The 27,635-nt window shown below is 37.4% G+C and overlaps 1 protein-coding gene across 2 annotated transcripts in view; it reads right to left on the bottom strand.

Moving 5' to 3' along the window:
- Positions 1-1,176: 1,176 nt before the first annotated feature.
- The window catches only part of LARP4B (La ribonucleoprotein 4B), a 58,088-nt gene continuing 31,629 nt past the window's right edge, over positions 1,177-27,635 (bottom strand). Inside the window, exons 3-17 of one of the 2 annotated variants that reach the window (XM_042801904.1) lie at positions 26,729-26,876; positions 26,385-26,546; positions 24,114-24,195; positions 22,972-23,108; positions 19,570-19,673; positions 17,686-17,796; positions 17,134-17,187; positions 16,575-16,784; positions 13,297-13,403; positions 12,526-12,780; positions 10,966-11,011; positions 7,715-7,879; positions 3,994-4,118; positions 3,245-3,356; positions 1,177-2,679 (exon numbers count right to left, since the gene is read on the bottom strand). In XM_042801904.1, coding sequence (XP_042657838.1) covers positions 2,398-2,679; positions 3,245-3,356; positions 3,994-4,118; positions 7,715-7,879; positions 10,966-11,011; positions 12,526-12,780; positions 13,297-13,403; positions 16,575-16,784; positions 17,134-17,187; positions 17,686-17,796; positions 19,570-19,673; positions 22,972-23,108; positions 24,114-24,195; positions 26,385-26,546; positions 26,729-26,876 — 2,100 coding nt within the window. In that variant the 3' untranslated portion in view covers positions 1,177-2,397. The remainder of the gene's footprint in view (positions 2,680-3,244; positions 3,357-3,993; positions 4,119-7,714; positions 7,880-10,965; positions 11,012-12,525; positions 12,781-13,296; positions 13,404-16,574; positions 16,785-17,133; positions 17,188-17,685; positions 17,797-19,569; positions 19,674-22,971; positions 23,109-24,113; positions 24,196-26,384; positions 26,547-26,728; positions 26,877-27,635) is intronic. The other variant, XM_042801905.1, reaches the window with a different exon arrangement.

Genomic DNA, 27,635 nt, shown 5'->3' with positions numbered 1-27,635 from the left:
AAAGGAGAAGCATATTAAAAATCTGATGATAGAACTAGTTGAGCAGTTTTGGTGATGTCAGAGTCCTATCTCCTCCCACAGCATTCAAAGTGCGCTTTTTAAACGAGAAAAATCAACAGATTCCAGCATGCCCTATTTTGACCAATTCTGCAGCATACAACAGGCTGGATTTAAAAGGCCAACTAGTTACCAATTGATGCTTGTAATAGGAAATTTATCAGGAGTCAACTTCTATAGTTACTTTACAGTTCTATGAATCATACACTAAGGAAAGCACTGATATTCTTGAAAGCAGACAAGTAAGCTTCAGTGTATATTTTTGTAGCAGTCAAGTCTTCTCCAATTAGATTTTATTTTATTAATGACTTAAAATTACAGTTTGACTGCTGAAATTCACTATTTACATTGCAGAACACTTTTGAATTGGTTAAATCACTTGTTTTTAGAGGGACTTAGGAAAACATTTGAGGGCTTTCAAATAAGACTTTCGTTCCATTTCCCTTTTGCAGTGAAGAGGCAGAGTCAGTTCAGCACACCAGAATAAAATAAGAAAAAGAAAAACCAACAAATTAAAGTAATATTCAAACCACAACATTTAGTTTATCTACATCCAGCTCAACAGCAACATTTATAATATCAATAATTTTTATCAGATTTTTTTCTTTAGGGTACCTTTTTATATGTTCTGATTATTTACAACTGTACAAGCAAAGCACACACTTCCAAGTGCACATATTTAATACAGTATTGACTATTTGCATTTACAGATTTTTCAACAATCTGAAAAAGATCAACTGTTTAAGATCTTTAAGGTATATTACAAAAAACTGCTGCTAGTTCCTTTACTACAGTATGTTTACCCAGTAAGACCAGTGACAATAGATACATACTGTAACTGAGTAATTCTGTATTCCACTCACACTAACCCTCCACGGGGTCAGACCTCATTAACTCTAAGCTGTCTTGTACAAAAGTTAAGGCAAAGTCATTTTCAAGTTTAAATAAAATTCAAGTCTTTAAATATTGGATGGAAATAATTCTTTAAAAAAATCAGTTGTTTAAATAAACATTTTTGTGGAATAAACTGTACTGTCATAGTCAGCAGGAATGAGTTTTGTCTGAACTTCCTGCAGTTTAAACACTTAAAGAAAAACTTTAGGCATTTTAAAACAAAAATAATTTATATTCAACTTTATTAGAAACTTGCTAATTTAGTGCATCCTTGTCCTTCAGAAAGCGCATCACTTCTAAAGTAAGTAAGTGTGAGAAACCTCATCCCAGAGGTAAGTATCAGGGATCTCTTCCTCCACCACACAAAACAAACACCATTATCTCACGTCTTGAAAAAATTTAAATCCGTATGCCAATGCTTGTAGTTACAGGAAGATGTCAACACAAGGCTGACTAAAGATATGAACTCTTTCAAAGAGCACTTGGGGCTGTTTAAAAAAAAAAAAAGTCTACACAGAGCACAGGGGTAACCAGAACATACAGCGCTGACTCAGTTAACTCCCTTACAAGCACAGGGAAGCTAAGGTTATCACAAGAAGGCTACAGTGCTTTCTCCTGATAACATCCACTAACAGGCTTCACCACCATAGAAGCTCACAGACTTAATCCTTTCTATTCACAATGTGCTTTGTATTTGCAAATTATAACATCAGTTTTATTCTGGAGTGAGAAGATGGTTACTTGCTTGCAGTAAGTCAAAAAAGGAAGTATTTTAGAAGACTGCTATGGTGCTCCATAGGATTCATTTTGTGTGTGCAAAACATCAAAAAAAATTAAGTTTTTTTTAAAATGCTAGAAACAACTACTCTTTTAACCTAAAAGTGCAAGTTCATTTGCTGACACTTAGTATAGCAGCCCAATAAAAAAAAATCTTCAAGGTCACGTACTAATTTGTAAAATATATCTACTTCCTTGCACTCTACACACTAGCTGCCGTTATCAGTCTTTTGGACACTTTAGATATGTACTTGCAGACCAGTTCATTAAAAATATTGCAGCAGCACATTTCTGCTTAACAGTTTAGAAAAAACTCACTATACAGAGCTTGCACTCACACAGCCACAGAGAGGCTTAATAAAAAGTTGATTTTTTTTAAAGACAAATATTTTACATCTTGAAAAAAAATAATCACACTAAGCTTCACCTCCAATTAAGCACCAACCTAAATGTAAGGTTTAGAACAACTACCCAGAAATATCCAGAAAAAATAGAATGTTTGTTCAAGAGGGGAAAATATTTCACAGAAAAATAACTTGCAGGCATTGTTATATGCCTAGTATCACTGCAAGCTCCTAACCAGCAACTCATTCTCAGATATCTTAGTGGGAACATGGGTTTAATTTGTGGGAAGCAGACCTCTTTTTGAATCCCTCCTAGGTGTTAGTTTCACTGAGGAGATTTTGGAGGGGTATTCTGTTCTTTATTTAAGCGTTTGCCAACGGCTGGAGGGGACGATCTGCGTCCTGACTGTCTCCTCTGGTCTTTGGGTTGCCCAGGATGTGACTTCGCAGGAGGAGGTTCTCTGTTTTTCTCTATTGTTTCTGTGGGCTTTCTTTCTTCTTTCCCACATGCTACAGTGTTTGGCTTCTGTTCTTTCTGGGGTTGCAATGTAGGAGGATCCTTAGTTGTTCTCTGGCAAATTTCTGCATAGCTAGGCTTTCGCAGTTCCTGTGAAAATCGAAAGCAAACAGGAAAGCAGAGTTAAACAAAGCATCCTGAGGAAAAATCATTTACTTTTATAAACAAAAAAGGTAAAGCCTTTGTCCCAAAAGACTGCTGCACTAAAACATGCAGATGAAGGCTAGAGTATGAAGTTTACAGAAGCTGTACAGATAACAAGGTTCAAGACAAGGTAAAATGCAGAACAGTATGCCAGAAAAATGGGATACTATGATAGGGCAAAATACTTCTGATTCAAGCAAACTCTAAAATAGCTGAAAGATGATGAATACTCTGGTCTAAATATCAACACATGTATTAATGCTTCCACATCAACGATACTACCAAGAAGAGAATTCAGATAAAGAGCTATCATTCACCAAGTTATCTTGAACACTTCTGTACTGTTAATTGCATAATTGTACCACGCAAGTAATCATGAGTCCACCAACAGGCAAATTTAAGGATGCTGAGCTCATATGATGAAGCAACACTGAGTAGCAATGGAAGCAATATTTTGTTAAAAGCATCAAACTGGATCATCAAGAGAAAGTGAAGTAATAAGGTCACTTACTATGGCAGCCCCATTGACTTGTACCGATTTACATGCAGTACTGAGTGTGGAAGAAGAAAGCCTTTCTGTACTCTGTGTCTCTCTCTGCTGTTTATCCACAACCTTGGAGTCCCTGTAAGCATCCAGCAGGAAGCAAGGCTCATGAAAAGTGAAACTTGGGGATGAATGATCTAATAATGGGTCCAAAACTTAGGCTATGACTATAAGAAGTTATAGCTATAATTTGCCTAGCACGTTATGACTAGGCTCGCATTTAAAAATGCTATCAAGTATTTAAAAAGGTATTCCTGTTGAACTTTTGACTACCTGTAATTTGTGACATTCTGATAGCAACTGGTTCTTCAGTTATCTTACTTCTGTTACTCAAACACCTCAATTTTGTTTGTAGGTTCCAAATAAAGTCTTACTGAAAACTTTATTGCCCACAGCATCATGGGTTTACTCTCTATGCTTCAAGGCTATCTACATAAAAAGCAGTAAGTTATTTATTAAACTTTTAAATACTTGCAGACACAAAAACACAAGACTAAACTTTTGTCTGCTGAATGACTATTGTGACTGAGTCACTATTATGATATTATTCAGAAATTAAGCTTTATTGCATTTACTACAGTTACAATAAGATATTATTTCTTTCACTGATTAAAATTTTAAAAGCTATTTACAGTGCTCCACCTAGCCTTCTGATGATAGAAAATGCAAACATGAGTCAGAGCAGAATAATTATAGCCATCTAATTAAGTGCTTACTCAGAAGACTGGGATGGCGAAGGAGACCTTTCAAACGTCCTGGGCAATGTAGAAGAAACTGGCAACAATGGCTCTCGAGGAATACCCGATGGGATAGTGTTTGTACTTGCATCCACATTAATGTTCTGAAGGAGGAAAAAAGACACAGAAGGGCAATCATAATGTTCAGTTAATATGGTTTGCCTGAAGATTAACACAGTCAGGAAGCAGTTTACAAGTGGATTTATAAGGGTAAATTAACTACAGGAAATTAGAGAAGGATCCAACATATGTATTGTAACAAATAAGTTTCTTCCTTTATAATTATTTAGAAACACAGACAAATACATCACACACTATGGCTCCTTCCCAAAAAGTTGGAAGCTTAGTTCCCTTTGGGACATAGCTGGATGACAAAAATCACTTCTTTCAACTTGAGAATTTTGCACTTGCTGGTGACAAAGTAGGCTTTGTGCCTGTTCACAAACACGTATTGCGTTCAGGTCTGGAGCTCTCAGTGTGGGAGCTGCCTGAGCAGGCCCAGAGGAGGCCGCGAAGATGCTCAGGATGCTGGAGCACCTCCTGTGCGAGGACAGGCTGAGAGAGTTGGGGTTGTTCAGCCTGGAGAAGGCTCCAGGGAGACCTTATAGCAACCTTCAAATATTTAAAGGGGGCTACAGGAAAGATCCAGAGGTACTCTCTATCAGGGAGTGTAGGGATGGCACAAGTGGTAACAGTTTTAAAGTGAGAGGGTGGATTTAGATTAGTTATGAGGAAGAAATTCTTCACTGTGAGAGTGGTGAACGGGTTGCCCAGGGAAGCTGTGGCTGCCCCCTCCCTGGAAGGGTTCAAGGCCAGCTTGGACGGGGCTTGGAGCATCCTGGTCTAGTGGAAGGTGTCCCTGCCTGTGGCAGGGGGGATGGAACTAGATGATCTTTAAGGTCCCTTCCAACCCAAACCATTCTATGATTCTTAGTTTGCCTAATTAGGACAAAAGTCTCCTAGAGTTATGCACTAAGAACTGTCATCTTCAAAGCTTTAACTGCATCTTCCCAATAGGTGGTGCTTAAAAAAGACCTAATCTTAAAAAAAAAAAAAAAAAACCAAAACCAAAAAAAACACACAACCAAGCAAAACAAAGCACAACACTGAAGTTTTTGCAAACTAGGACATGACCATCATTTATTAAAGTCTCTTTCTTATGCTATAGTGTGATTTGCTACCAAGCAAAAGAGGCTTTTTCCATAGCCCTCAAAAGATTCTGATAGTGCCAAGTGATACTGTGCTTCCCGATAAAGGCCAAATAGGTTCAGAATGCACACGTGAATTTAAATTGTTACAGAATAAGGAAAGAGAAAACCAACTCTGTATCTTGAAAAACATATTTCTGACATTTATAACTATTTTGTTTGTTTTAAAGCATGTTATGTTTCTTGTATTGCTTCTGGCCTGTCCAACTTTAGAACCAGAACAGATTCCAGTAAGCAGAAGGAAAAGCAATTGGAGAACACAAGCACAGAGGAACAAGGAACATCTTTCCTCTGCCACAGCCACCATTCAAAGGTCATAAAAAAATGAGACTCCTGCGGTCTCTGTTAGAAAGGAAAACGTTTTTTGATGACATTCTTTTAAATCAGGCAGCATAGATTATTTCAGTAGATCTTAACCTAGTTTTACTCAAAGTAAAATTATAAAAGGTGGATGTTTAGAAATAAAAGAACAGCTTCTCTAGTTTTACTCACTGTAATAGTGTGTTCAAAGGCTTGAAATACCAAGTTGCTAAGCATTCTGGCCCAAGTTCATCAAAACCTTAAGTACATGGTTAAGTGTGAATAGCTTCAAGCCAAGCAGATGTGCAAGTGCTGCTTCTAGGCCAAAACACTCAGCCCCTGACCTGACAGTGCTGCAGTTTCCTAGTTAGAAAAGGTGGGATGATTAACACCTGCCATTCCCCAGAGCTGCATCTGGAAGAGCACCACAAAGCAAAGAGCATAAAGGTATGACGCTTGGATAACAACTGTCGGAAATTATACAACCTAAGGTCAGTGAGCTTCTGTACACTGGACTTACACAGTGCTACTCTTGTCTTATAGATGGGCAACTCTACATCAGGTGACGTGACAAAAAAATGTTGATATCATGGTGAAAAGCTGCCTGTATATGTTGGCAAGATTCTAACATTAACTCAAACACCTTTGTAGAAGAACACAATTGCTCTTTGGAGCCAGCTGCTGTTATGTTATTCCTTATTAACACCAACAAGAAAAGACAGCAAAATCCCTTTCTTCCACACAATGATACAGACTAACTCATGCAAGCCAGAACAAAAAAATTGGGAAATCAAAGGAAGCTTTTTTAATGTGACAGCACATAGCACTACCATAAAATCTCAGTGTCTGACTGATATTAAGACTGCCCTTACAGGGGAGAAGTGTAAGTTCTTTACAGGAGGTAAAGTGCAAAGCAAGTACTAGACTGGTAATAGGACAAGCAATGGGTTTTCAGCTGCAATATCAATAGCATGTGCTGGAATTTTAATTAAAACCTGAAATACAATAGTCAAAAAACACTTCAGAAATATTAGAGATAGAATACTTTAAAAATAGATCTTAGCCAAGAACAGACTGCAATCTGGAGTACTGGCTGACAGCAAGTTAAACATTGTTTTTGTCGTGGCACTTTCCTGCACACTCCCCCTAACCACAGCACTGAAATGTAGTTGTCCCTATTACCCCTTGCAGGAGGCAGAATAGATGGCTTCTCTGCACAATCACTGCTTTGGGTGCAGGCTGCCCTGCTGCCTCCTCTTTCCTTTACCAAGACTACCAAATACCCTCCCCCTGACTACCCCTGATACGTGGGCACCGAAGAAAACACTTCTGCAGCTGATGGGTTTTAGAGATGAGACATGATAGATTTAGGTGTTTTATCAGGCTGCTTTGCACTGCTCTATCCAGGGGTTAACTTCTGCAGGTGTGGTACAGCTAGAAAGACTGAAGTTAGAACTAGTAAAAAAAGCCAATATAGGCTTCCATAGCCCAGACTGTTCCACAGTGCACAGGGTTGTATGAGTCCTGATGGAGGAGAACATGCTGTCACTCACAGATGGCATGGTAAAGACAGTTCTAAGAATGAAATCTATGAACAGCTACTGAACATTAATTTTCAACTGCATCTCTACTACATCTAGAAAGCAGTGGTTGCCAAGTCATTCTGGTATATTTTTATCTTTCCAAGCAATATGACAAGACAACACTGGGATCCAGCTGGTTTTGGTAACAGTTCTTGTTCCAGCTATCATGCTTAGCGTACTGAGATTATGTAAGCAGCTTCTTTATATTTCAGTGCTTGAAAGTTTGTCTCTGTCACTTTAAAGTGTTTTATGTACCACTCAGAAGTTTGACTTTCAAACAGGAGGAATATTTATCACATACTTTTCACCTGATTCTATCAAAAACCCTGAGGCAATTATGAACAGCAAAGAGCATATTTTCTTATCTCCACTATTAACATCTACCTGTACCGGTGCTCATATTCCACACCATGTTGAAGAGAATACCCAACAAATTCTAAGATATAAGTGAAGGCAGCGGCAGCACATCATTTGACAGATGCTTTTTAAAATAATTTCTTGTGACGCATGTAAAACCACAAGTTTTTTGTAGGTATAAGCCACCAAATATGAAAACAAGAAGTATTCAATTCTTTGTTTTCCCAACAAAAATGAACACTGGCTACTCACTCTTTCTTTTGACGGTCCTATTACCACATTGGATAGTCTGTTTTCAAAGAGGTCTTCGGTCTTTAAATTGCCAGCAGCCCCAGGTAACGGAGGAAAGCTAGATAAACCCAATTCAAAACTAGGAGATGGAGGTTTTGGGGGTGGTGGAGACTGTGTTTGGCCTCTCTGGAATAGAAATAACAGGTTTAGATTACTGCACTGATGACAGAAAAGACGGACGTGGGACTCTAAACTCTATTTTGCATTCAATTATCTGTGAAGCCCTAGAGAGACCTCTCCCATACTGCCTTCCAAGAAAACCACACAGTACCAAGGAATAGAGGCTTTCAGTTCCCACCACTGCGCTTAAAATATTTAACTATTATTTAAATGGGACGGCATAAGCATCCTTAAAGATTTCATATGCATAAGCTTTAATGATACTGGTAGAGTAAGAAAATACTTCTCACTGAGCCTTCCTTCGGGATGGACACTTACTGGTTTAGATATCCTGAAATAGCGAAAATATAAAGCCCATTTATGTACAGCTGGTAACATTTAAAATGAAAGACAGGAGTCAGTAAGAATCTTACATCATGTTCAATTATATTAAGAAATGTCAAGACATCATGACTTGCATGTAGTGTAGACAATGGCAATTTTCATCTAATATGAATTTATATGGTCAGTTTGTAAAAATGCAAAGATAAACGTCAAAAATACTTTTGAAACAGGGGGAATTTCTCTAAGAAAAACAGCGTCCCAGGCTAAAAAAAAATCAATGGGCTAAATGCAACTATTTTGCACTACAGACAGCAGTTCAGTAGTTAAGAGCACCACAGTTAAAGATCACTTGTAAAGACTGCTTGTAAGGATTTGTAAAGCTACATTCTATTTACACTGAAAAAATAAAATTCCTTTTGTAATATGCTGTAACTAAAGTTACCAATTAACTTAATCTACATCATATAAACAAAGAAGTAACTGTTTCATGACAGTGCTCAGGCCTGTGCTAAGATGACCTCCACTGCAGAACACCAAATGCAAAGCAGTCTTTGAGATGCTTCCCATTTTGAAAAGAAAAATGTTTAGGGGTATATAGCCAAGATGGTCTGAAAGGAAGAACATTGCTTCTGGACAGAAAGGTGTTGTGTTACTGTTTTTTTCCCCCCCTTCTTTCTCATGAAGAGCAATAGGTACAAAACTACCCTTGAGGTCTTTCCACAAACTACAGTTTATGTCAAAATAAGTATGTGTCATGGGGGAAGTAGGGAAGAATACATAGAGAGGCAAGAACAACTGCAACTCCTAGCACTGCTACTGACCCAGCGTTACCTACCAGAACATAGTTTAAGAGTACTACGGCAATGGAAGCCGCAAACCTCCAAAAAGATAAGTCAGATGACCTGTCAAAGGCTCATGGAGAGACACTAAGATACTACACTTATCTGGCTCAAGCTGCAAGAGGAACAACTTTTTTTTTTCATTTTTTCCTTTAGAACTTGGTTTTCTTAAAGGGGACTGAAGTCCTGCAATGGATAACACTTTTATATTTGCTACAAACATTTTACGTTACACAGATGAGTCCTAAAGAACCCAACATACTAAGAGACAAGTAGCATTAACATCTTAAATTGAGGTCAGGGAAAGATTTGAGTCAACTTTAAGCTGCCAACTGCATAAAATTTCTCAAGTCAACTTGTCATAACAAGTTGAGTAATTGGCTTATGTATATAGCCTCAGATACAATCTGATCAAAAAAGGTTCATGATCTTCCTCAAGCAAGCACACATACATTATAATTTTTCATTAAAAAAAAAAAAATCAAAACAAGTCGTCAGTCCATTCAAATACAACTGGTTGTAGTGATGTCCTACATACACTAACTAATCACTACATCACCACACAACAACTAGGATCCTGGATTCAATTCCTTCCATAGTCTAAAGGGGTAAAATTTTAATCTTTCACTTCAGAGTATGCTCCTTTTCCAGTGTACACAGTTTTGGGTGTGCAGCAGCTCTCATCTCTGCTCAAGTTGCATCACTGGACAGTACAGACTAAAGATTCATGGGCCAGAAGAGAGTAGAAGGAACTGGGCTGCACAGGCTGCAATTAAAGCCTGGTGCTGAGTGAAGGGAACCATGGGTCTCCAAAGGAGTCACACCTAGCAGTTTTACATTCAAAGTTAAAATAAAGTTTAAAGTCAGCTGAGTCAGAAGAGCCTGTCTGCTTAGTAAGAATGTCCAAGATAATCCCTTGACTCCAGCTACTCAAACGCCTAACCTGTACCACTTCCTTGAAAACACTGATAGGAAAACATCAGTCTAAAAATTTGAGAACTTTGAAACAGCAAAAGAAAAGTACTGAGAATCCTACATGTAAACTGATCTCACTGAGCTTTAAGAAGTTTAACAAGAAGTGAAAACAACCAAAGAGAAGGAACCACATGTTGTTTTATGATTTCGAAACTTTGATACTCTTTTATTCAAGTTCCCTAAGGGCTACTTGGTAGCAGGAGCCACAAATACAAAAATGCAACAATTCCAGACCTTTACGAAAATATTATGGCTCATGCAGTGGGGGGTTACTTTGCAGTTGTGACATGAATAAGGAAATAATCCAGTTTAACTTCATGAACATGCCATGTATGACAAGAAAGAATTGCATCGAAGTGCTGGTTTTATCAAATCAAACCGTAAGTGCTACAAAGAAAAATTATGTATTTTGTCTTCTACGCAATGTCTAGTCCAGTCTTTTCAAGTATCAAGGCTATTTAGGTATTCACCTTGAATTTAAGTTTACCAAAACTGTAATATTTCAATAGTGTTAGTGTACCTCTACCAAGTGGTACTTGGAGGGGCATTTAAGAAACAGAACTGACCACTTAACTAACATTCTAGCTATACATTATGACACATGGATCTATAAAATATTCTTCAATATCTACATGAACAATCAAGTAATTCGTTAGTTTAGCTCCCCCTGAACATGAACACTGGCAAACTGACAAAGTGACAATACGATAGAAATTTTTTACTACTACTAAAGAGTAATTTTAACTTTTTCCTGACTTCTTCATTAACAGACAATCTTCTCTGATACCCAAATGCAATAAACTCATGTGATTCTAATGGGCTGCTATCTTCAGTCAACTGTAACATACAATTGCTTGTGCAATAACTTATCTCACCTGCTACTCCACATAATATCCATACTATTGCCTTGTTACTCTACTTTTATTATAGATTAATACAATCATGTACACTCACTGTAAACTTGTCCTCTCTTTTCTTTCGGTAGCCGTATGAGTTTTTCCTGAGGGAAAGAAAGCAGTTATCAGAACCTTGCCCATAAATGAACAGAAGGCAGTTGGTGAAAACAGGAGAAATTAATTCAAAGTGCTATTTCATCCATTTTCATTCTAGAAGCGTTATTAAAAAAATGTTTTAGGGAAAAATTTCTAGCAAGCTCTCATTAAAATAAAGGTACGGATCTTACATAAGTGAGCATAAGAATATACTGGTTAGAAATAATTCCTACATTAAAAGCATCTCAGTGCTGATTATATATAAGGCTTAGACAAAACCTTTCAATATCCAAAGAAAAGGTTTTGGTCTTTTTGTTTTGGTTGTGCTTGTTTTGTTGTTTTTGTTTTGTTTCTGTTTGTGATACATATGTAACTTGAAATATGGCTATTTTCAATTCAGGTAAAGTCCCTCCAAAACATTTTCGGTGCTTCTTTCCCAACCCTGCTTCAGGTAAAGTCCCTCCAAGCAGCAGTTTAAAATTTGCAATGCATTCTAACTTGGTTTCTATATATCTTTTAAGTTTTCTGTTTGACTTTTAATATTCTGAATGTATTCAATACTGAAAATCAGAATATAACTAAGTACTGACTATTCCTGTATATTTTTTGTAGCCTATAGTTTGAGCAATCTTGTTTCCTATGTACTTAGTCATATTTTCATCCACTAGTTATAACACAATTTGGCAAATTAAATTTAGAGAAGTATTACAATCCTTGTACAAAATCCCCACTTAATTTTGTAATGATACAATACAAGGCTAATACAGGATCATCTGCGACACTAGTTACCTTCCAATTCAGTAAGTCACTCAAAATGTCATTTACCTGACGACACAAACACAGCTGTCATTAAACAAAGTTGCAGAGTACTTTTATAAAGCACGTATTAGAATTGTAATGTATTTTAAAAATTCCAAGGTGAGACTGTTAAACTCTCACATTAATAGTGGTGCCACTAATTTTCAGCTCTCCAGGTGTTGTTTTTTGTTTGTTTTTTAAACTGCATAACAATTGTTTTCTTAGTTGCATGTAATACTTTCTCCTCTCTCCATACTAATGCATCACCTCTGTTGTTCTAAATACCTCATTTGGGCAAAATTCCGATCTTTCAAATGAAAAGATTAACAATAAGCACTAGGACAGGTTCAGATGCACAATCTACACTGCTGAACAATGGAATGGGCAGAACTGCTTCATTAAAGTCAAGCAAATAATATGCAAAAACTGTCTTATAACAGATGAAGAAAGGATAGAGGATTAGATTTTATTGCTGTAAATTGTTCATCAGCTGCCATTACTGATTTTCAGTTTTTTGGTAGGAAAGTACGCAAGTCCACTTCGCATTTTTTCTGTATTTAGTACTTTCTCTAGAGTACTGACTAAAATTTTAGCTTTGAGTAGAGACAGTCTCAGTTTAAAACAGTAATGAGAAAAGTACTAGTACCATACCTCTTTACTAAAAGAAGTAGCTTAGAAGCGGCAATATCAGGTTGTTCAGAGGACAACTACGGAGTACACTCACCTTCCTCTACCCAATCCAGGAGACGAGTCAACACTGGTCTGTTCCATCCGTCCAGTTCCTACTTCCCTCTTGGTATAACTTGTAGTAGCATTCTGCATCCGTGTCCTGTTTTGTCCCGGCTGCCGCGTCTGTGGACTCCTGACGCCATTGATTAAACGATCAGCAGAAAAGTTGAATATTGTAGGACTGTCTAGAAGCCCAGGTCCCCTTTCTGCACTGGGTATTGTATGTCGTATATGAGACTTGCTAGGATTCCTACAAATTCAAAAGTCATTTCAACATACGTACTATGAGAGATCTTCTGAGGCCTTAGTCTATACATAGAATTCAGAAGAAGCAAGATCTTTAGTCCTTTGTTGTATATTTCATTTGTAAGAATGATAAATATTAATTGTGATAATTCACAGGACCTGTTAAAAAGAACCTTTTCACTGTCTATTTTCAACTATGGCTTTACTAAAAGCTACTTGAAACTGAAAATACTACATGAATAAGCCTGCTGATCACATGTCATCATTCACAATATTTCATCTGAATACCCTAAATCATGGAACTGACAAGTTTTCAGCTTTCAGACTGGCCATGTACATTTAGAAACAGTACATCCACTAACAATAGCACCACCTGCACTTCAGCCTCACTTAACCTTGCACTAGGTTCAATTTCACACGTATTTTCAAGCTAGTTGGTTTTAATAAAATAAGCAGATTCAAACCCCACATGTCAGATAATAAAATAGTATGTATACTGTTAAAAGATAGTTGAACTTGCCTGTTTCTGGGAGGATATTGTCTGAGTGTGGTCAGTGGAGAAGCAGCAGGCTTGAAGGTTGGAGATGTGAACCCATTGATAAATCCAGTATTTGGAAATGGTGTTACCTAAAGAATATATTGCATGCCCATAATTATAAACAGCGTATTGTTTTTTCTTAACCCTGTATTTTATGTTATTCTATGCAGGTCAGTACTTAAGAGATTGGCTCAAACAGCAATAGAGCATTTGTCCAGCGCCTTGTAACCCACTTAGAAAATGCTGGGTTTTGAGAAGACAGCCACTACACATATTCAAGTTCTGATAATTTGAGGGGATTGAAAAACATTGAGCCAAAATTCTTGGCAGTTACACTTCTATTTCACACCATACTATGCGTGACTTCAGAGTACAGAGGTGGTACTTCATCAAACAGCCTTTAACCTACACAGCCTGTAACTTTTTCTTATAATTTATAGGTGAATCCTTCCCTAAAAAGAAAAAAAATAAAATTTTTAGTTCCCCATTCTACTTACCTTCCACATGACACCTAAATAAAGCCTCGAGAATAAGCAGATCTTAAGTGGAATTCTGATTCTTTTCACATCTTACCACCTTATTCTACATGTGAATTACTGTCTTATTGCCTGAAGAAGCAACATTAGCAAAATATTTTTTGCGGGTGGGTGTATATCAATGTCTTGTATGAGCAAGATATCTCAAAATCTGAAGCATGCTCATAGTAATTTCTCCGACCTCACTAGCACACTTTTTTCTTTAAAGTGTGTGAATGAGTTTCATTTAGGAAATATTATTAGCAACGGCAAATACTTGCTTGTCTTCTCCCCCTGAAAATAACTAAAATGCAGAACACTAAGACTTCTATGTAGCACTCCTACACTTAATTAAATTATGAGAAACAGCTGGGATTAAGATAATTTCCTACAGTTATCTTAAAGCTTGACTAACCTTTCTTGCAAAAAGTTAAGGCAAATCACTAATCAATAAAAAATAAAATTTTTCACCAGAGCTGTCATGCCAAACTACTGTTAGCCTAACCTAGGTAGCATTTACTGTCATGTGCTAAGATTACAAAAATAGGCCATTAGGAGTTTAATAAAGCTATTTTATGAACCATTTCATCAAAATACTGCTTTGAAGTGCTTTCTGCTTTAATAGTTACAACTTGAATGCTGTAAAATTAAATCAAAGCTAGTAAGCAACTACCGAACCTGAATAATGAGAAGACATTCAACATAAAGGAAAACAAGTTTAACTCATTGCCTAAAGGGACACTAGTAATATTCACCCCTTCTTTCTTTGTAAGGATGGGTGACCTTTTCGGTAGAGAAAAAAAATAATGTAATTTTCATTTTCCACTAATACCAAAAGCATCAATTTACTTTTTCCACAGAAGTCATCTGGCTCATCAAAAGTACACTTTTTTTTAAAAAACAAGTAGGACAAAAGTATTTTATGAAATATCTAGTTGAAGTAATTGATGATGTAGGTAGTTTTAGAATTTTTAGAACATGTGTTGCCATATATAGTTTCAAAACTAAAACTGTATGCCCACACTACTAGGTGTATTTAATCTCAAATTAGAGATGAGGCAGAGCACTGTTAGCGTTCATGCAGTAGCAGAAAGGGAGAAAAACTTCTGCTGTATTTGCACACGAATCTCTACATGTAAACTGCAACCCCATCTCATGAAAATTATTCCTGTGTCATTGTTCCTCATGGTCCCTGTTCTCCTCACAAGTAATTTCTATTCAAATATAGCTCTTCCTATAAAAGGTTCAAGAAACATCGTATTACACTAACGTACACAGAATGCAGCCAACCAATGACAATATGCTGCAAAACAGTAGAGACAAAGCTCTGCCAGTTAATTTTCTGTTTTTACTAAGAAAGGTATGACATCTTTAATGCTGGCAAACTTGCAATGTCTTCCCCCAAAGGCCAGGACTAGTAAACTTTCCGGAATACAAAAAGTTCCAGGATGACATAATGAAGATAGAGACTATGCTGTACTTGAACCTGCAGCCAATTAATCTGCATCATCTACACCAGTGCCATCCAACTACTTCACTATCCCACAGGAAGACTGTGCAACAGACAGTCTTAGTTTATCTAAAGGAACAATCACATTCATTGCTCCTTAACAAGGTGGCTTCCTCCTGGAATAATGTTCCCTATGCTAGCTACCCTGTCTCTGCCGCATTCTTCATCCTCCTCAAAAAGCCTTCCCCTGCAAGAGCTCTGGCTACCTTCCCTGTGTGTGAAGTGTTTAGCACACCAACTTTTTGATTAGCTTGCTGTTCAGTACACAGGAAGTTTGCTCAAGTTTGTTCAAGGACACTTTAATCCTCTGCCAAAAAAACTCTAAAAAGGTTCTGATTTTGAGCATTGCTACCCTAGTTTCTTTTAGCTGCAAGTAAAGTCATTTACAGATGGGAGAAAGAAGTTCCACATAGGACAAACACTAGTCTCCCAGTTATTAAAATAAAACTATATTCATATTAGTTTTTGTAGGATAACAAAGGCACACTAAAAGGGGCCAAGGTAATTCTGATGGGACTGTCACAGTAGAGGAGGAGATGGAAGCAGCATTGCAGCACACAGCGGATGTCCCACTGCAGAATATAAAGACTTAATGCTACCACACTAGCTCTAAAGCTTGTCCACAGCCCCCTTACTATTTTTTAAAATAAGCAATTTTAAAGTGAATTATTTTTATTAGCAAAAGTAATTTTATTCTTTATTGCCAAAAAAGATGTTACTTTCGCACATAAAATACTTTGCTTTAAGAACGTGTTGGATAGGGTAATTCAGCATGTTAACCTAGATATTATTTTCCTCCTGGAAGATCAAGATACTATGTTATCCTTATTTATCTGATTCCATTAAGTTTATTCCCTGCATATCAGAACTGCTTTTTCTGGTATACACGTACATTTTCTGGAGATCTAATTTCTACAGAGGCTTTTAACCGTTACTAAAAGAAGTCTTTAGTAAAGATTTCTTTTGGTAATGGTTAATAAATAATTTTTACTAAAAAGAACTACTTCAAAAACTAAAAGGTTAAGAACAACACTGGAGTCTGAGATCACATGCAATTTTGAAGTAATTTATCTTGTACACCGTGGCAAGAATTTTGAAGAACTGTTTTTCAAGAAGAATCAGTACCTTAAACTCCCCTCCTCAGGATACATATGCTTCCTACGCCTCAAGACTTGATAAGAAAATAATACCAACTTCAAAATAGAATGCAACTGTTTCATAATCAAGAGACTTACCAATGAAGGGTCAAGGTAGCTATGCGTGGCTGACCAGGTCTGTGGGCCAATTAAGCTGTACAACGGAAACTGCTGATGAGGACTGTACACCGGAGGTAAGTAAAAGGATGTTGTGTAACGCTGCTGTGTGTAGAGATTCATATCCAGAGGTCTGTATCCATTCTTTGGCAAAAATGTGTTTATAGCTATTGCCTTTGCTTTTATCCTTGCCTGCAAAGGAGATTAGATTATTTATTACAGCAGCCTTTCAAATTAAATCAGGATGATTCAAACTAGCAGCTCTCAGACTTTTACTGGACACTTAACAGTCACTGATTTCTCCTTCGAGGAGAGCAGGAACAGCTGAATGCTGCCCTGCTGGCCTAAAGCTGGGATGGATATACCACTGCCAGAAAGGAGGAAAAGTAAAATGGCATGTGCTACATTTCAAAATCCATCTCCAGGTCAAAGCTGCTAAGATTAGACCACTTATAAATTTATCTTAGAAAACACAGAGCGCCACACAAAAAAACAGAACATATACAGACATGCACTAGAAACCCCATCAAGTTCTACTTACCTTAATCGGTTTTCCTTGGAAAGTTTTCACTTCTTCTCTAAGATATCTGTAAGCCTTTAAAAAAGTAATTATAAAATTTGTTAAATATAATTTAAACAAAAGAAACGTAAATTTTGACAGGCAAAGCCTCACATTAATTCTTGAAATGTCTGCTAATGTTAAGACTATAGAAAATCCTCCTATATAACCTGCATTCAGCAAGACTTATGTTCTCATTGCAGAAGTGCTTCAGTAGCATTAAAACAAGATTTTAATTCTTATAATTGAAGCACTTCAATGTGTCATCCAAATTATCAGTGTTCTTATTACCAAAAATTATAGCTTTGGCCAGGAAGCCAGGATATGCAAACAAGATAAAACTCTTACAGGGTTATGTTTAGTAGTACTGATACCTGGATATTAGTTAAGGGGAAGCATTACTGGTTTTAGAGGTTTGGGTATTTTTCTTCTTAAGTTGTTACATATTTGTCATACAGTTTATAACACATCAATCTGCCCTCACCCCACCCTTTTTTACTGTTATATTCTAAAATGCTTTGAGAAAAGTGTTACCTGCTGTGCATCAGCTTCTGATTCAAACGTGATGAACCAACTGTCATTATAGGCAAACTCACAGTTGATAAACTTAGGCAAATTATCTCCTTTGAAAAGTGCTTCAACCTCCTAAAGAAAATGGTTTTGATAAGAAGGGAGAGAAAAGGGTGGGAGAGAAAAAAAAATGGGCAGACAGAAGGAAACATCAATTTTAAAGTGCAGAACTCTGGAACTCCAAGTAAGAAAGATAAAACACTTTCAGGCTTACAAAACAGACCTGAAACTGCAGAACACATGCAGTACTGTTAGCTCACTCCAATCTGCCTGCTAGCTAGAAGGAATTCAAACAGGCATCATCTAAGGCCACACTGCAAGTTGAAGTTGCCTGCTCCCTTTAAATCAGGGGAGATAAGCTATTTAGGCCATAGAGACACATTTAAATTTGGCATCAAGTGTGGGAAAAATGTCTATTTCTCCCCTTTCCCCAGAACCACATGAAAATTTGTGCGTACTGCATAAGATAGGAGAACCCCCACCCCTTCAGCAGAAACCTGGAGATACACTTTAACTTAAGAGTCTACAGACTAATATATCTGAAACTGTGATTATGCTACATCAAAAATAATCAGCTAGTTTCTACAGAAAAAACACACCTTGGACTTTATATTTACTTTAATCTATTTGCATATTATTTATTTTTGTCAGAGTTGAGGCAATCAGCATCAAAAAACAATGTAACTTAGGAGGCCTTACAGTATTTTGAAACTTTGCTGCTTAAATAAAGCCTGACCACGCTACACCAGAAAACATAGCCTATTAAATCTTACCAGTTAGGTCTAGATTTTCCAGTCTGGCAAATTTAAACACATAACATATAAAACACTTCAGACGACCTCTTTTGAAAATAAAGACTCTCAGAACATTGTTGTTGTTAACCATCTAAAAGTGACCACCCAGTGCTGATATATCCAACCTGGCAAACTGATGAAAGCAGAAAAACACCAAAACCCTGTAAAATTGAAAGCTAGGCAGTCTTTGAAAGGTTACAATTCATTTAGAAAACTAAATGCAGATGATATTTAAGCTTTGTATCTAGCATATTTAACTTTTTCCCTCCAATTTCTTTTAGCATTTTGTTTCATGCTTCTGTTCATTAAGGCCGCCACTTTATTATAAGTTTTTAAACTGCATTATGGTGGGTTTTTTTTTTGTATGAAGACTATCAAAAGCACCAACTCTTTCAGAATCTTTATTCTTCCTTGTAAAACTAAATAGGGAGAAAATTAAAAATATCTACTCATCATCAAGAATCTGAGCCTTCTCTTTTTTGAAAATTCAAGGTTTAATCTATGGCCCAATCATTTTTTTTCTAGTCTTTCCATTAGTCACAGTCCCAGCAACATCAAAGCTACATTGAATATCTTTCAAAGATTCAAGTTCTCCACTTATTCCACAAACCAGTGGAGATCCTTAACAACTTGTTGACATTATGGAAATATTTGCAAAGCTTTAAATACTTATCCTAACAAGCTTCAAGGGGTAGCAGTGGCATTTTCCATTCTAAGACTTACCTTCCCTCATCTTCATTTGCTATTTATCCAAGGAGCTGAGTGCTAAGTACACATGGATAAAGCCAGAGTCCAGCTATGGTATTTCTACCAAACAATACTGTCAGTTTTTCAGCCCTCTGCAGAGCTACAGGTTTTACCAGTCTTCCTATGAGCAACATGCTTTTATCAAATATATTTATTATGCCAACACACACAATAAACTAAGGTTTAGAAGCACTGTTAGAATCTAACAATGTAGTAAGAAATGTGATATGTTTATTGAAATCTAGACAAAATCTAACTTCCAAATGATAAGGGAAAAGCATTCTTTACCAAACAATTAAACACTTACTTCAATGGGGGTAGATTCAGGTACTTCACGTAAAATCACAATACAGCGATTCTGATTTGGCCTAACTTTTTCTCCCTTCTCATCCACTTGGACTAAAGGCAACGCTAAGAGAGAAAAGACAGTGTGTTTTAGCTGTCAGCAATCATGGTAGCTTTGCACCCTGAAAGATGCTGTGGGCACTGTTTTAAAATGCAAGGCTTTTTACAGTAACTCTTCCTACCGCTCCAGCCTAGAAAATCCCAATTCATTAGCTTTTTCTTCTAAGGCAGACATGGAGTCATGTTCTTTTTTGATTCTTACTTTAGTGGTAACATCCATTAGCCTTTTCTGAGAATTTAATCACAGAATACCAGGTTGGAAGGGCCCTCAGGGACCATCTGGTCCAATCTTTCTTGGCAAAACCACAGTCTAGACAAAATAGCCCAGCACCCTGTCCAGCTGAATCTTAAAAGGGTCCAACGTTGGGGAACCCACCACTTCATGGGGAGATTATTCAAGTGGCTGAGTGTTCTTATTGTGAAAAATTTTCCTTTTGTGTCCAATCAGAATCTCTCCAGGAGTAACTTGTACCCATCACCTCTTGCCTTTTCCATGTGACTCCTTGTAAAAAGGGAGTCTCTATCTTCTTTGCAGCCAACCTTTAAATACTGGAACATGGTGACAAGGTGTCTCCTAAGCCTTCTCTTCTCAAGGCTGAACAAACCCAATTCTCTCAGCCTTTCCTCACATGGCAGGCTTCACAGTCCTTTGCTCATCTTTGTGGCCCTCCTCTGGACCCTCTCCAGCCTCCGCACAGCTTTTTTGCATAGTGAGGACCAAAACTGAACACAGTATTCCAGGTGTGGCCTGACAAGTGCTGAGCAGAGTGGGATAATGACTTGATCTCTGCTGGTGATGCCCTTGTTGATGCAATTGAGCAACCTGTTTGCTTTCTTTGCCACTGCAGCACATGCTTCACTCATACTAAGCTTGTTGTCCCCCAGGCCCCTTTCCACAGAGCTGCTTCCCAGCCAGGTAGATCCCAGCCTGTACTGCACTCCTGGATTACATTCTCCCAGATGCAAGACCTTACACTTGCCCTTGCTGAACTTCATATGGTTTTCGTTAGCCCACTCTTCCAGTCTATCCAGGTATTCCTCCCTACCCAAGTATCTACTTCCCCATTCTGGTATCGTCAGCAAACTTCATCTGGGTACACTTGATCCTACCATCCAGATCACTTAAAAATATTAAACCGTGTTGGGCCCAGTATCAATCCCTACGGGCCACCGCTTGTGACAGGGTGCCAGTTTGAAAAGGAGCTATTTCCCATCACCCCTGGGTGCGACCTGACAGCTGGTTCCCCACCCACCACACACACCACTTGTCTAGACTGTAACACACCAGTTTCTCTGGGAGGAGGCTGTGGGGAACCGTATCGAAAGCCTTAGAGAAATCCAAGTAGGCAATACCCACTGCTCGCCCAACATCAACCAAGCAAGTTACTCTGTCGTAGAAGGCAATCAGGTTTGTCAAGCACAATTTGCCCTTGGTGAATCTGTGCTGGCTTTTCCCAATCTTGTGCACCATTTGACTTGTGATCGCCCCCAGGAGGATTCATTCCTGAACTTGTCCAGGGCCTGAAGACAGATAGGCCTATCATTTCCTAGAATCTCCATTAAGCCCTTCTTGTAGATGGGGGTGACATTCCCTCATCTCTACAGCTTCTCACAGATTATGGGCAGCAGCCTCACAACAATGTCAGCCAGCTCTCTTAACACCCTCAGGTGGATATTGTCAGGGTCCACCAATTTGTAGGGGTCAAGCTCCTGTAATAGTTCACATACCAACTCTTCCTTCACTGACAGTGGGTCTGTATTTGCATCAACCTGGATTTTTGTTCCCAAGGCCTGGGGCCCAACAGTGCTGGTAAAGACAAAGGTGAAAAAAGTGTTCAGAACCTCTGCCTTTTCAGCATTGTTAGTGACTAATTCACCTCCCCTGTTTAATAGCAGGCCAATATTTTCCTTCTGTTTCTGCTTCTTGTTTATATACCTGAAAAACCCTTTCTTGTAGTTGACATTTCTGGCCAATTTCAATTCAAACTGAGCTTTTGCTTTTCTAACTGCATCTCTGCACACCCTGGCAATGCCCTTTTAGTTCTCAATGGGTTTTGGCTGCTTTTCCATCTGTGGTACGCTTCTCTCTTGGTTTTGAGCAGACTCAGAAGCTCACAGTTAAGCCAGGGGGGTCTCCTGCTCCACCTACTTCCCTTACCTTTAAGGGGAAAACTTTTTTTTTTTGTTTGTTTGTTTGTTTTGTTTTGGGTTTTTTTTTGTTGTTGTTGTTTTGTTTGTTTTTGTGTTTTTTTTTTTGTTGTTTTTTTTTGTTTTGTTTTGTTTTGGTTTGTTTTTTTTTGTTTGTTTTGTTTTGTTTGTTTGGTTTGGGTTTTTTTTTTGTTTGTTTGTTTTTTTTTTCCTCCAGGAGAGTGTTCTTGAAAAACTCACAGTGCTCACCTAGTTCCTTTATGCTCCACGGAAGCTTCCCATGGAATCCCTCTTGAGCTCTCAGCAAGCTGAAGTTTGCTCTTCTAAAATCTAAAACCTCTTAGTACTATCCTTCAGCATGCTCAGCAGGATCACAGACTCTACAATACTGTGATCACTGAAGAAAAGGCTATTGCTAGCTGGAGTATTACAAAGCAGGTTTTCTTGGTTTGTGAGTAGCAAGTCCAGCAGTGCCTCATTCCTGGTCGGCACATCTAGCACTTGCATGAGGAAGCAGTCCTCCACACATTCCAGGAACTTGATGGATGACATGTGAGTTGCTGTATTGTTCTTCCAACAAATGTTTGGCTAGTTGAAGTGCACCATAACAACCAGAGTCTGTTGACCAGAAGCTTGCTTAAGTGACCCAAACATTGCTTCGCTGGCCTTACCATCCTGATTTGGAGATTGGTAGCAGATGCCTACTGTAGCATCGCCCTTGGACACTACCTCTCTGATCTTGATCCAGAGGCATTAGATACAGTTTCCACAATCATCATAGTTGACTTCTATATATTCAGGGTTCTCCTTAACAGAGTGTGGCGACTCCTCCTCCCTGCCTGTTTTTACAAAACAGCCTATAGCCAACCATTGCTATCCTCCAGTCCTGTGGATTGACCCACAGTTTAAACTCACATTACTCATTTACACAGATCATTACTCAGTATCTCAGATGTGAAGTAGCTTTGATAAAACTGCAGCGATGGTCTAAACTGGAACCTGCTTGCTCTATTTAATGCTTTACAGAAGAGGATGGCATTTTATTGTGATACATTAAAAAAAAAAAAAAAAAAAAAAGGAAGAGATGGAAAGTCCGGGTTAACGGACCTACAGCAATAACCAAAATGGTTTCTAGTGTTGAAGGAATTTTACTTACATCTCAGCACTTCAACAATCAAATCCATATCAGTACTGAGTTTCTTGACATGATCAAGGTTTGCTACTGTCATTATTGGCACATACTGATCACTGTCCATCTGTGATATAAGGTACATGTCACTGGCAAGATTTTCTCTGTTGGGAAAGAAAAAAAGGAAATAGGGAAATGTCACAGATGTAAACTTTCACCAATAAAGCTGAGACAAATTCACATCGTAAAAGGCAGATTCCTACACTGAATTTTATTTTCAGTATTTTCACAAACTCCCTGATCCATTCACCTACTATATTTCACTTCCTAGGAACCATGGAAGTCTTTTTTTTCCCCTTCATGCAACAGTACTGGCATCTTTCTGCTCAGGCACCACATTATCCCCCCAAACATGTAACACTGTTACAAGTTTATTACTTCAAATGACCACTGACTAACTGGTTATGCAGGAGTATACAGATTAGGAATTGTTCTAGGCCATTAAGACATGTGTTTAGGATGTTTTTAATTATTCTCAGTGCTTGTTTGTAGATAAGTACAAGTAAACTGCTCTGATGATCTTGCATCAGTCTACACTGGAATATGTATGATTCAGAGCCCTCAATTTTTTAGTTTTGTGTTTTTAATTGATCCTGAACTTAAAATATAAAGGGATCTACAGATCCTTAGCTTAAAATATAAAGGGATCTACAGATGCACATACAAAAATCCTGAGTAATTGCAAATTTTAACATTATTCGCTTAAAGATGCAAATTTTAAAATTATTAGCTTAAAGCTTACCAAATGGCTTAAGTTACTCAGTTTTAATTTGGAAAACAAACAAATAAACAAAAAAAAAACAAAAAACACACCAAAACAAAAAAGCCCTAAGAGTCATAAAAATTCACCTCATCTGTAGCTGATTGTAACTACTCTCACTTCAAAACAATATATTCGCTAGTTTATGTTTTATGCCCTGAAGTTTCATGTAAGCTTTAAGACATACATCAATATGATATGCTTGAATCTGTGTGTTACTTCCCCCAAATTCTCATCCTTTCCACTCAGTTTTAAGTGACAGCTGAGAAATACATTAAAATACATCCCAAGTTAAGTACTGGATCTTGTTAGTTATCCTCCAGTTTGCTACATTTAGGTATATACATACCTAGATAAACAGAATTCCAGTGTTTTTTTCAGTGATTCTCGTAAATCTTCCTGACCTTCTGGCTGCAACTGTTCGTTTCCACCTAATAATTAAAATACTTAAGTTTAAAACTTAGTTCTGCTATATTACATAACAGATATTTTAATCAAGCCACCATGTCTATTACTAGCTGTATAACTAGTAACAAATTTTCAAATTCAGAGTGTTCATTGCATATTAGTTCACCACCCACCAAAACTGCACAGAAACACTTTTTAAGGCAGAAAAGAAAAACCATGTCTGACTTCACTTGTTAACCTCTGTTCTCCAAATAAATACAAATTTGACGCAGTTTTAGAAGAGCAGCTACAAACACTTCTCAAAGTAAATACGGCACTGACTTAGCTTGTACATCTGTCTTACAGCCTTAGGAAACTGACCAGTTTCTAGCTGACTGAATGCTGACTAATGTAGCTGACTAATACAGCAAGTGAGTAATGTAATGAAGGCACTTAGTACTTCTGACCTCACTCTAAATTCCCAACACACTACTTTAGAAAAAAGAATTTCATAACTATGTTTTTGAAACATCAGCGGATATCCAATCAATTAAAAACAGGTGTGTGGTCAATTAACAATCTTGGTCAAGGAGAAATTTGTTTTTCTTTGTTATACCTGGAAGTTTCAAACCTATTACATGGAAAACACTAATTTCTTGTTAATTTTAGTTTAGACCCAATATACTACAGTCAGTTGAGGGTAAACCATTTGTGTCAGTGGGAGAACTGTTTAAAGATCAGGCATTTAGTGTGGCTTTTAGGGATTTATAAAACATTTAGTAACATGTTACATAATTATAAATTAGTTTTTTAAAAACATATTTCACACCAACTATTACCCTCTATACCCTTCCCCTCGTCAGTAACTTTCATCCTTTTCTTCAGCTCTCCTTAACCTTTCTTCTTCCTAAAGCAACTTCTAATTTCCTCCCACCGTTTTGTCCTTCACGTGTTCTATTCTGATGTGGATAATGCCAACACCTAAGAAACACATATATCATGTACTAGCCACTATTTCCCTTCCCCATCTCCACCTTCTTCCTTGTCCAAAACCCAGCAAAGATCAAAATTATATGCATTTTTTAAAATAGAAGTAATATATATATAAAAAAAAAAAAATGACATTTCAGAGTTGGGATATGTTACTATTCATCAAGTGTAACAGATCTGACCTGTTCTTCAGCTGCTCTACAACACTATTTGACTCGTGTTAAAAGTTAACTATTTTGGGCACATAAAAGACATGCTAACAAGTTCTAACACTAAGCCGAGGAACACTGGTCACTTCTAGAGCGCTAAGCACCATTAATATAACTTTCCATTTGCCAGCTATTTAGTATTTAATATTCCCCAATAGTAGCTGTAAGTGAAAGACAACTTTCAATTTTCAACACAAGGAAGGATGATGCCACAACAGTGTTGTCTTGATTTCCAACTACTATGGATACTACACTGGTCATTTTAAATACATGTTATAAAATCAGCTAAGCACAATGAACAAGGAGCAGACCTCTAATGACTCTCAAGAAAAACTCAGCACATTTTCCTCTTTCCCATCCTTCATTTCAGTTCAAATATTAATCCTGCATGCATCTTGCAGACTTTCTGTCCCTTTCAGTGAAATGTAAGCATGGCTGAATCTCTACACTAGTTTCCAGAAGTTTCTTAAAACATGAATCTGGTATAGACTACAGCTACTAACAGTTTCACTGAAAAAATCATAGAAGTTCATTAAAAAGAATACAAAGAAGTTAAGACGAAACTCTTGCTTATTTTAGCATCTTAAATACAAGACTGATCTTTCAATACATTACTACTTGAGACAAATGTTATGTGAGTTTGACCTCAGTAACTGACCCAACTAGAAACATGCAGCTTAGACAGGTAGGTACCTAAATGTAAACGTCTATACTAGGACCTTGCATTCAGAAAAACTTTTCAGAAAACAATACTCCATTATATCCAGAATTTATGATAGATTTTTGTGCAATATCTCACAAGGCCTATACTCAAACAGAAGACTGGTTTCCAAATACGTCTAAGCCTGAGAGCAAAAAAAGACAGGATTTTCAGGGGTCTGTTTACAGAACATGTATACTGAACAACAGAAGTGGTATAGTTTTTTTGGTTTGGGTTTTTGTGCGGCTTTTTTTAATGGATGCTCACTGTTCAACTCAAAATATGTTTTCTTTTTTTTTTAATCAAGTCCAAGCAACTATGATCTTTCTCTTACCTGTCTGGGTGGTTTCATGCATAGATTCATACGCAGAATGATCGAGAGCCAAAGGGTTCATATCTGTCTGGTCTGACACCGAAACAGTTGGTGATGGCTCCGGCAGCTCTGTCAGCACTGCATTCTGATGCTTTTTGTCTCCATCACCATTGGCATCCAGTCCTGCAGCAGAGATGACACACACACACAAAAAGCATTCCTTCTAATCACAGTAACACAGTTAAAACTAAATCTAAAGTTGCTTACATACTTTCAATCATTTAACAAGAAATTAGAAGTGAGAAAGTCTGGCACTGAATTTTATACCTTTTAGTTGAGCAACAACTAGAAACTCTTATCCATACCTTCTTTACAAGAATCTGGAGGTTGGTCAGGTATTTCTTCCCACGTTTTGCTCACACTACCATCAGTGGCACCACTTGCTTCCAAGTGTAACATATGATTTCCCCACACCTTTGCATTAGGGTTTAACTCAGAAACCTTGGTTGACTCCTAAAAAAAGAAAATGCTTTGATTATGCATTTTGTGGATGCACAGCACACATCTGTGCATATATATGTACAGTTTCAAATAACACTATCAGATGTACAGCTCATGATTGTACTGTAAAGTTTTTTTCACATCTGAATATATTAACTGAATTGCCATCCCGTAATTGTTTTGGGCACAAAAATGACCAAATTGTGTAGTACAGCATTAATTTCCACAATTAAGAATCATCAGAAAACGCTAGCCAAGCAGAGCAAACTATAACAAACATTTCATTCTTTGCCTTTGACAGATTAACTCAACCTGTACTTGCCCTTCAGTACTTGAACTTCAGGCAGTTCTCTAGTATATAGGTTAACTCAATGTTGACTATATTGTTATTGTATGTTTCTGAAAAATGATATAAAAAAAATACAGAAAATAAGAAAATCTGCACTTATAACAATTTTAAGGAAGTACTATGGAAAACTGAAAGCAATGAGATGTGCACAATAACTTCTGTCATTACTTCGAGAGAAAAAACAGAGCATTAACAAAAATTTACATTAGTTTTTCCCTAGCCAGGACAACAAGAATGAATTACTACACCCAGTTAAATCATCTTAGGCCAATTTCCTTTAACCTGGATTGGAAATGGACACTTTTAATGGTCATATATAACCATTATATAAATGGCTATATATGCTTCAGAGATTGCTCTCTGTAGTACCAACACCTGCAATACTTTTTTGCTAGTAACATGAGACAGTTTTCTTGTGTTTT

Source organism: Tyto alba, unplaced genomic scaffold (assembly GCF_018691265.1).
Source record: "Tyto alba isolate M040663 unplaced genomic scaffold, T.alba_DEE_v4.0 Super-Scaffold_38, whole genome shotgun sequence".
Taxonomy (NCBI): Eukaryota; Metazoa; Chordata; class Aves; order Strigiformes; family Tytonidae; genus Tyto; species Tyto alba.
The sequence above is the reverse complement of the archived record's forward strand: the minus strand, read 5'-3'. Positions and strand labels throughout refer to the sequence as shown.